General features: G+C 43.1%; 1 protein-coding gene across 2 annotated transcripts in view; it reads right to left on the reverse strand.

The window, feature by feature from the left end:
- vps13a (vacuolar protein sorting 13 homolog A) overlaps window positions 1-11261 on the reverse strand; it is a 645125-nt gene that overhangs the window by 201143 nt on the left and 432721 nt on the right. For both annotated transcript variants that reach the window (XM_070882697.1, XM_070882688.1), the window contains exon 52: window positions 4751-4884. In XM_070882697.1, coding sequence (XP_070738798.1) covers window positions 4751-4884 — 134 coding nt within the window. The remainder of the gene's footprint in view (window positions 1-4750; window positions 4885-11261) is intronic.

Below are 11261 nucleotides of genomic sequence, written 5' to 3' on the forward strand. Positions count from 1 at the left end.
CCAGACTGATTCCAGGGATGGCTGGGCTGTCATAAGAGGAGAGACTGGATCAACTGGGCCTTTATTCACTGGAGTTTAGAAGGATGAGAGGCGATCTCATAGAAATATATAAGATTCTGACAGGACTGGGCAGGTTAGATGCAGGAAGAATGTTCCCGATGTTGGGGAAGTCCAGAACTAGGGGACATAGTCTTAGGTTAAGGGGTAGGCCATTTAGGACTGAGATGAGGAGAAACTGCTTCACTCAGAGAGTTGTTAATCTGTGGAATTCTCTGCCGCAGAGAATTGTTGATGCCAGTTCACTGGATATATTCAAGAGGGAGTTCGATATGGCTCTTACGGTTAAGGGGATCAAGGGGTATGGAGAGAAGGCTGGAAAGGGGTACTGAAGGAATGATCAGCCCTGACCTTATTGAATGGCGGTGCAGGCTCGAAGGGCCGAATGGTCTACTCCTGCACCTATTTTTCTATGTTTCTATGTATGAGACGTAAAGTGGCTAGAATAGACTAGCAAATGATACTTAAAGAGTTGACGGTGGATAGGCAATGGCAGATATTTAAAGATCACATGGATGAACTTCAACAATTGTACATCCTAGTCTGGAGTAAAAATAAAACAGGGAAGGTGGCTCAAACGTAGCTAACAAGGGAAATTAAGGATAGTGTAAAATCCAAGGAAGAGGCATATAAATTGGCCAGAAAAAGCAGCAAACCTGAGGACTGGGAGAAATTTAGAATTCAGCAGAGGAGGACAAAGGGTTTAATTAAGAGGGGGAAAATAGAGTATGAGAGGAAGCTTGCTGGGAACATAAAAACTGACTGTAAAAGCTTCTATAGATATGTGAAGAGAAAAAGATTAGTGAAGACAAACCTAGGTCCCTTGCAGTCAGAATCAGGTGAATTTATAATGGGGAACAAGGAAATGGCAGACCAATTGAACAAATACTTTGGTTCCATCTTCACGGAGGAAGACACAAATAACCTTCCGGAAATACTAGGGGACAGAGGGTCCAGCGAAAAGGAGGAACTGAAGGAAATCCTTATTAGTCAAGAAATTTTTTTAGGGAAATTGATCGGATTGAAGGCCGATAAATCCCCAGGGCCAAAGAACTTAAGGAAGTGGTCCTAGAAATAGTGGATGCATTGGTGATCATTTTCCAGCAGCCAATCGACTCTGGATCAGTTCCTATGGACTGGAGGGTAGTAAATATAACACCATTTTTTAAGAAAGGAGGGAGAGAGACATCAGTGGTGGGGAAAATGTTGGAATCAATTATTAAAGATAAAATAAGAGCATATTTGGAAAGCAGTGACAGGATCGATCCAAGTCAGCATGAATTTATGAAAGGGAAATCATGTAATCGTCCAAGTTTGCAGATGACACTAAGCTGGGTGGCGGTGTGAGCTGCGAGGAGGATGCTAAGAGGCTGCAGGGTGACTTGGACAGGTTAGGTGAGTGGGCAAATGCATGGCAGATACAGTATAATGTGGATAAATGTGAGGTTATCCACTTTGATGGCAAAAACACAAAGGCAGAATATTATCTGAATGGCGGCAGTTTAGGAAAAGGGGAGGTGCAACGAGACCTGGGTGTCATGGTACATCAGTCGTTGAAAGTTGGAATGCAGATACAGCAGGCGGTGAAGAAGGCAAATGGTATGTTGGCCTTCATAGCTAGGGGATTTGAGTATCGGAGCAGGGAGGTCTTACTGCAGTTGTACAGGGCGTTGGTGAGGCCTCACCTGGAATACTGTGTTCAATTTTGGTCTCCTAATCTGAGGAAGGACATTCTTGCTATTGAGGGAGTGCAGCGAAGGTTCACCTGACTGATTCCCAGGATGGCAAGACTGGCATATGAGGAGAGACTGGATGGACTGGGCCTGTATTCACTGGAGTTTAGAAGAATGAGAGGGGATCTCATAGAAACATATAAAATACTGACGGGACTGGACAGGTTAGATGCAGGAAGAATATTCCCGATGTTGGGGAAGTCCAGAACCAGGGATAAGGGATAAGCCATTTAGGACTGAGATGAGGAGAAACTTCTTCACTCAGAGAGTTGTTAACCTGTGGAATTCTCTGCCGCAGAGAGTTATTGATGCCAGTTCGTTGGATATATTCAAGAGGGAGTTCGATGTGGCCCTTACTGCTGAAGGGATCAAGTGGTGCGGAGAGAAAGCAGGGAAGGGGTAACTGAGGTGATGATCTTATTGAATGGTGGTGCAAGCTCGAAGGGCTGAATGGCCTACTCCTGCTCCTATTTTCTATGTTAAAATATCGGGATCATGCGACCCCACCCCTTGAAATTTTAAAGTGCACAATTTAAGGCATGAGCAAGGTTCCTGGAAATTGTGGGACAGAGGGCAGAGGGACGCCACAATATAAATTTAATGGAAACAGAGCTGTCGGATTCTTGGCAGCTGAAGAGGGTGGAGCTTACGACACCCCCAAGGTAAGTGCCACTTTCAGCACTCCTTGTGGGACAGGAACCAGGTCCCTCAAAGAAGCTTTCAGCTTCCTCCAACACTTCTGATTGCAGGCTTACTCCACTCCCGATTGTTGTCTGGAACATCCACCGCCCCCACCCCAACTGATTCCCAGCCTTCCTCCCCTCCGCCGCCCAGATTGCTATCCCCCGCCCCTCCCGATACTGACCAGAAATTACTCCCAACTTTAAATTACTCTGGTTAGAATGACATTGGATGGGAGTGTGTCACAAATCCATTTTAAACTACCCGCCAGTACAGATGTTCATTTTTATACAGAATCCATTCCGAGTTTCACAAATGTTGGAATATCCCCCACTATTGTAGATAGTGCAGGACTCAGTATCAATTTAAAATTAACGGACAAGTATAGTTGAATAGTCAAACATTGAGGACTAATGATAATATCTGTTTAGACCTTGCTGGAGCACAAGGTAAATGCTTTTTTTTAAAAACTTCTCAGATTTAAGTAGAGATACCAACAATAGACTGCAGCTTATACAAATTCCTGCATTCCAGCATGACTGGTGATCCCTTTATGGATGTAATTTTTAACAATTGCCAACATGACTGCAAATAATGCTTAAAGTACCGTGGACAACATTGCAGTACTCAATATATATTAATACTCTAGAGCTAAACATATCTGCAGAACTACCTACAGTAAACTACAGTCTATAGGGTGCATGTTTATCTGCTTTCTTGTTTTTTCAAATCTTTATGAATAGATGCATGCAGCCAATAATTAAAAAGTATAGTATATGGCTGACTTAAATTTTTTTTTTAAATAGTCATCCATTCATGTCAAATGCAATTTTTGTCTGGGAGCTGGAAAGAGACCCATAAGAAAGGCAATCATAGAAATTTACAGCACAGAAGGAGGCCATTTGGCCCATCGTGTTCGTGCCGGCCAAAAAAGAGCTATCCAGCCCAATCCCACTGTCCTCTTGGTCCGTAGCCTTGTAAGTTACAGCACTTCAAGTGCATATCCAAGTACTTTAAAATGCGATGAGGGTTTCCGCACCCATCACCCTTTTAGGCAGCAAGTTCCAGACCCCCACCACCCTCTGGATTCTCCTCAACTTCCCTCTAATCCTTCGACCAATTACTTTAAATCTATGCCCCCGAGTTATTGACCTCTCTTCTCGGGGAAATGTGTCCATCCTATCCAATCTATCTAGGCCCCTCATAATTTTATACACCTCAATTAAGTCTCCCCTCAGCCTCCTTTGTTCCAAAGAAAACAACTCCAGCCTATCCAATCTTTCCTCATCGCTAAAATTCTCCAGTCCTGGCAACATCCTTGTAAATCTCCTCTGCACCCTCTCTAGTGCAATCACATCTTTCCTGCAATGTGGAGACCAGAACTGTATGCAGTACTCATGTGGCCTAACTAGTGTTTTATACACTATAAAACCTCCCTGCTTGTATATTTTATGCTATGGCTAATAAAGAAAAGCATTTTTAATCACCTTATTTACCTGGCCTGCTACCTTCAGGGATCTGTGGACATGCACTACTCTGTTCCTCTACACTGCTCATTGTATTCCCATGCTTCCACAAATGCGTTACCTCACACTTCTCAGGTTTGCCACATTTCTGTCCACCTGACCAGTCAACAACAACAACTTGTATTTATAAAGTGCCTTTAACATATTAAAACATCCCAAGGCCCTTCACAGGATTATTATTATAAGACAAAAAATTTGAGACCAAGCCATACAAGGAGAAAATTAAGGCAGGTGACCAAGAGCTTGGTCAAAGAGGTAGGTTTTAAGGAGGGTCTTAAAGGAGAAGTGAGGTAGAGAGATGGAGAGGTTTAGGCAGGGAATTCTAGAGTTTACGGCCTAGGCAAAAGAAGGCATTTATATCTTCCTGCTAATGTCTACAGTTTTCTTCCTCACTATCAACCACATGGCCAATTTTTGTATCAACTGCAAACTTCTCAAACCATGCGCCCTACATTCAAGTCTAAATCATTGATATGCACCAGAAAAAGCAAGGGATCCAGAACTGAGCCCTGCGGAACCCCACTGGAAACAGCCTTCCAGTCACAAAAATACCCGTCGGTCATTACCCTTTGCTTCCTGCCCCTGAGCCAATTTTGGCTCCAACATGCCACTTTCCCTTGGATTCCATGAGCTTTTACTTTTCTATCAAAGCAATATTATGCTTTGATATAGTTCCTAAATATAATGATCAATGATGGTCAGTGAAAACAGCTGCCATTTCCTAAACAAATTCTTGTTATATATGTAATGTACCTCTGATGATATTCAATCGTGCTTGTGCTAGTGTGGTTAATGATGAGGAATGGAGCAGCCCCTTCATGGTAATCCTTAAAAGTGACCACTGTAGAATGTTCTGCCAAGTGCACTTCCACGAGGATACCTCCAAACTGCAATATGTAGGAGAAAAAGTCAATCAGGAATGATGATCATGTTGCAGTACATTTTAAATTCATTTAAATGCGACTGTGCAATTCAAATCCAAGCTTCTGCCATCTGGACACAGTGAGTTTTGAAGTGGAGCTCTAAATCTTTTTGATCAACATGACAACAGGTAATGAAGCATTTAGAACAATCTGCAATGACAAACATTTGAATCACAACAAAAGCAACATCAATTTATGGTGGGGGAGCAACCTAAAGAGGGGTTAATGGCCTAGAAATTGATTCGCTTATTTTTCGGGCTCTACTTGAACTACCATGTCCCCAATATGAAGGGCAGGATGCATATGCACATTTCTGTCTGCAAGTGCACCACCTGTCATATTGGGTAAGGACAAATAAGAGGCATCCTCTACACACACCTGAAGGAGGAGTTAGGCCCTTTACATATGCAGATAATACCTATTTGAGGTTCCCTTTCAAGATTGTTTGCCCTGAGACCACCAGCGCCATCACGAGCTGCACTCGAGGAAACCAGATCAAGCGATCACCTGTGTTATGTATGTAAATATTACCAATGTGTAAGACTTGCCACCAGGGAGTGCACCTGTGGGAGACCCAAGAGTCACCTGCACACCCTGGGCAAGCAGGTATCAAAGGCAGTGTACCATGCTGCCTCCTCACTCTGGAGTTACAATACAGAGACCAAGACCACAACAGTTTGAGCTTAAGATATACAGTCCTGTGGAGTTATTCTAAACATAACCTGCAAACAAGGAAAGCTAGTAACTTATCTGAATGTAAGCACTCTTCCTCCTCCTGACCTCGCATGTAAACCCTCTTCTAATCCCCGATCGGACCGATACCACACATCAAAAGCAATTAACTGTTAAATTCTATTTTTCCACTTACTCTCCCCCCTTCACAATCTCTATACTGCTGCTTCCAATCACTTTTTTTCCCCATTTACAGGATATGGGCATCGTTGGCAAAGCCATCCCTAATTGCCCTTGAGATGGTGGTGAGCTGCCTTCCTTGAATCGCTGCAGTGTGGTGAAGGTGTTCCCAGAGTGCTGTTAGAGAGTTCTAGGATTTTGACCCAGTGACGAAGGAACAGCAACATATTTCCAAGTCAGGATGGTGTGTGACTTGGAGGGGAACTTGGAGATGATGGTGTTAAGAACATAAGAACATAAGAAATAGGAGCAGGAGTAGGCCATTTGGCTCCTCGAGCCTGCTCCACTATTCAATAAGATCATGGCTGATCTGTTCCCATGCGCCTGCTGCCCTTGTCCTTCTAGGTGGTAGAGATCGCGAGTTTAGGAGGTGCTTTCGAAAAAGCCTCGGCGAGTTGTATTGGCAGTGCATCTTGTAGATGGTACACACTGCAGACACAGTGTGGAGGGAGTGAATGTTTAAGATGGTGGATTGGGTGCCAATAAAGTGGGTTGCTTTGATCTGGATAGTGTTGAGCTTTTTGAGTGTTGTCAGAGCTGTACTCTTCCAGGCAAGTGGAAACTATTCCATCACACTCCTGACTTGTGCCTTGTGGAATGGCTTTGGGGAGTCAGGAGGCGAGTCACTTTCCACAGAATACCCAGCCTCTGATCTGCTCTTGTAGCCACAGTATTGATGTAACTGGTCACGTTAAGTTTCTGGTCAATGACTCCAGGATGTTGATGATGGGGAATTTGACAATGTAATGCCATTGAATGTCAAGGGGAGGTGGCAAGACTTTTTCTTCTTGGAGATGGTCATTGCTTGGCACTTGTGTGGTGTGAATGTTACTTGCCAGTTAGCAGCCCAAGCCCGAATGTTGTCCAGGTCTTGCTGCATACGGGCACGGACTGCTTCATTAGTTCCATTCGCAACTCCTCAGGTAAACACTGTACAGTCATCAGTGAACATCCCCACTTCTGATCTTATGTTGGAGGGAAGGTCAGCTGAAGATGGTTGGGCCTAGGACACTGCCCTGAAGTACTACTGTAGCAATGTCCTGGGGCTGAGATAATTGGGCTGCAACAACGATAACCATCTTCCTTTGTGCTAGGTATGACTCCAGCCAGGAGAGTTTTCCCTGGTTCTCTGTCAAACTAATCTAGTTGAATTTCTTGAGGTCAGTAATGTGGTGGATAGGCAAGCGTCTACGGATATTATTTATACTGACTCTGGAAAGCATTTGATAAGGATCCACACAATAGATTATTAGCAAAAATGAGAGTGCATGAATTGATGGTAATCTTGTGACATGGATAATTGGTTAGGAGGTAGGAGACAGAGACTAGAGATATAGGGACTGTACACTGACTCGCAGGATGTGGCAAGTGGTGATCCCCAGCAATTTGTACTGGGGCTTCAGCTTTTCATGTATATCAATGACTTGGATGAAGGAAGAGAGAGTTGTATATCTAAGTTTTCAGATGACACAAAGTTAGGATGCACAGTAAGTTCTGTAGATGGGAGCAGGAAGTTACCAAGGGACATACGTCACATTAAGTGGCTGGGCAAAACTATGGCAGATAAAACTCAATGTTGGGAAGTATATGAGGCTTGCCTCGAATTTTGTTAATGACACAAGATTGTGGAGGTCAATGTACACAAATCACTAAAAGCTGGGGCACAGGTTGAAAAAGCATTCAAAATGCTAATGGAATGTTGGCCTTCATTTCAAGGAGACTAGCATCCAAAGGGGAGGAAATTATACTTCAGCTGACAGTCTTGATCAGATCATATCTGGAGTTCTGTGTTCAGTTTTGGGCACGACACCTCAGATGGATACATTAGTCCAGAATTTGCGGTCAGCGGCGAAACGATGACGATCGCAGCTGACCTCGAAGCTGCCCACAAAGATCTTACGAACTCTGCCAAAAGCCTGAGGTTTCTTGACATTAAATTGATTGTACTGCTGTGATGTCATCAAGCTGTCTAAGCAGTCAATCACATTGAAAAATTCTCCCAGACAGCAAACCAGGAATAAAAAGCACTGATTCAATTCACTTAAAAAAATTTTTAGCGAGTGAAATATTGGGACATACACAGGGGGTTAAGATAGAAGTTAAAATATGATAACCAAACTTAAAACATTTTTTTTTAATTATTTAAAAAATCCAGTAATTTTCTGTCATAATGGAGAAACTTGACATTCCACAAGTACAAGGGCCAGAATGGTTCAATACGCCGTTAAAACCCATTTACACCTATTCCAACAAGGCTTAACTTTTTAATGGAGTGTTTACCAGCACTATTACAGCGGAAAAGATCAAGTTCAACCGATTTCACCAATTAGCGGCTCGGAGGAATTCCACAGCACAGCCTGTGGCGGAGTAAGGAATGACTGACCGCAGCTTCAGGGTTTCTGCATTTAGCTGCCCATGCACTAAATCCTAAAATTTCGATCAGTTTCATTGGGGTAATGAGCGCCATTACCACTGCAAAAATCAAAGTCCATTGGCTTTGAAAGGGATACAGCGCAGATTCACCAACATTATTCCAGGGTTTGAAAGGTTAAATTATGAGTTCATTGCATAAACTTGGCTTGTATATCCAGAGTTTGATGGTTTAGGGGCGATCTAATAAAGGAATATAAAATGATAAATGGATTCGATAGGGTACATACAGAAAAACTATTTCCTCTGGTGAGGGTAATCCAGAACATGTCCCGAGTACCTCAAATGCTCTTTCTGGACAGTCTGTGGGATCAGCACATGATGTGTTGTAAATCATCAACACATCAAAAGCAAGGATATCTTCACAGGAAAGTAAAATAGTAGAACATCTGAGAAACATTCAGCCATATCTGGAATAGTCTGGAATATATGTCAGCTTGGTCACTTGTGTTTCAGAGAACAGGAAGAGTTTCAGAATGGTAATCAAATGATTAGAAGAGTTAAGTTTCGACTGTTATTTGGTTGTCATTTGATGTGCTATGATTTATTGCTGGTATGCATGAAATGTAGTGAATAAAAGTAAAGTTTGGTACAAAGAGGTGAGTGAACTACCGTTTAGTAGCTCACACTGGAATTGTGAAGTATGTCTCAAGTCCATACTGGTTGAGGATAGTATGAGCTTTCAATGAAGACTGATTTTGCATTCCTACAACTGTTGCGTGTGTGTGTAATCTGGCATTTAAAGCAACGAGATGAAAAAATAGAAAGCAGTCCAAATTAGAGCTAGGCGATTCAGGAGTGAAATCAGGAAGTACTTTTTCCACACAAAGTGTAGTGGAAATTTGGAACTCTCGTCCCAAAGGTTGTTAATAAGAAACCTAAGAAATAGGAGCAGGAGGTGGTTATTTGGCCCCTCGAGCCTGCTTCACTATTCAATAAGATCATGGCTGATCTGATCATGGACTCAGCCCACTTCCCTGCCCGCTCCCCATTACCCTTTACTCCCTTATCACTCAAAAATCCATCTATCTCTGCCTTAAATATATTCAAAGACCCAGCCACAGTTCTCTAGGGCAGAGAATTCCATAGATTTACAACCCTCAGAGAAGAAATTTCTCCTCATCTCAGTTTTAAATGGGCAGCTCCTTATTGTAAGACTATGTTCCCTAGTTTTAGTTTCCCCTATGAGTGGAAATATCCTTTCTGCATCCACCTTGTTGAGCCCCCTCATTCTCTGAAATGTTTCAATAAGATCACCTCTCATTCTTCTGAACTCCAATGATAGCCCAACCTATCTTCATAAGTCAACCCCCTCATCTCCGGAATCAATCTAGTGAACCTTCTCTGAACAGCCTCCAATGCAAGTATATCTTCCTTAAATACGGAGACCAAAACAATACGCAGTACTCTAGGTGTGGCCTCACCAATACTCTATACAGTTGTAGCAGGACTTCTCTGCTTTTATATTCTATCCCCCTTGCAATAAAGGCCAACATTCCATTTGCCTTCCTGATTATGCAGGTTCAACAAGTACTCACCTTTTGTGTTTCATGCACAAGCACCCCCAGGTCCACTGCAACATTTTGCAATTTTTCTCCATTTAAATTGTAATTTGCTTTTCTATTTTTTCTGCCGAAGTAGATAACCTCACATTTTCTCACATTATACTCTATCTGCCAGATTTTTGCCTACTCACTTAGCCTGTTTATATATCTCTGCAGATTTTTTGTGTCCTCCTCAGTTTGCTTTCCCACCCATCTTTGTATCAGCAAACTTGGCTACATTACACTCGGTCCCTTCATCCAAGTCATTAATATAGATTGTAAATTGTTGAGGACCCAGCACTGATCCCTGCGGCACCTCACTATTCACTGTTTGACAACTGGAAAATGACCCATTTATCCCGACTCTTTGTTTTCTGTTGTTAGCCAATCCTATCTGCATGCTAATATATTATCCCCGCTAGCATAATAGAGCAATTAATTAGTTGCAATAAAAACTGAAAATGCAGGGAATAGAGAGGTCAGGCAGTATCTGTGGACTCAACATCGAGTTCAACAATTTCAGACCATAATGTCTGCCCCTATTTTTTCCACACGGCCGCTGTCGATGATTTTGCCATTCTCATTTATCCCTCTTCTAGACTCATCTTTTGTTTCTCCACTTGCATCATTACCAACTCCTTTTGCTTTGTACTATCATACCATTAGTCATTTAATCTTTCCTGCCTTCCACCCTATCACAGACCTTCCCTTTTGTTCTTTCCTCCGCTCCAATCTTTCCCTGCCTCTGCACCTGCTTAAAATCCGTCACATCTCTAACTTTATTCAGTTCTGACAAAAGGTCTCGAATTGAAACGTTAACTGTTTCTCTCTCCCAGCAGTTTGTTTTTATTTCAGATTTCCAGCATCAGTAGTATTTTGCTTTTGAATTAATTAGCTGTGTTTTTTTAAACAATGTAACTATTTGTACTGCACTTTTTTTTGGACAGACAGGCGTCTGTCAAGCACCGCCCCTCACTGCCCATACTGCACTTTTTTCTGAGACATGTGACAAGTTTTCCCCCACCCCCGTCCAAATCATTCCATCCACGTGGTGACAAGAAACCGGACCCGAGGCACCGACTCACTTTTCCCCACCTTCCCCCACTCCAGCCAACTTGGGGCCGAGAGCGAGAGAGAGAGAGAGAGAGAGAGAGACCAGGTAGAGAGAGAGAGAGAGAGAGAGCGAGAGAGAGAGACCAGGTAGAGAGAGAGAGAGAGAGAGAGAGAGAGAGAGAGAGAGAGAGAGAGAGAGAGAGCGGGTGGAGAGAGAGAGAGAGAGAGAGAGAGAGAGAGAGAGAGAGAGAGAGAGAGAGAGAGAGGGTGGAGAGAGAGAGAGAGAGAGAGAGAGAGAGAGAGAGAGAGAGAGAGAGAGAGGGGCTGGGGAAAGAGAGAGAGAGAGAGAGAGAGAGGGGCTGGGGAAAGAGAGAGAGAGAGAGAGAGAGAATGGGTGGAGAG

The sequence above is a fragment of the Pristiophorus japonicus genome, chromosome 1 (assembly GCF_044704955.1).
Source record: "Pristiophorus japonicus isolate sPriJap1 chromosome 1, sPriJap1.hap1, whole genome shotgun sequence".
Classification (NCBI taxonomy): domain Eukaryota; kingdom Metazoa; phylum Chordata; class Chondrichthyes; family Pristiophoridae; genus Pristiophorus; species Pristiophorus japonicus.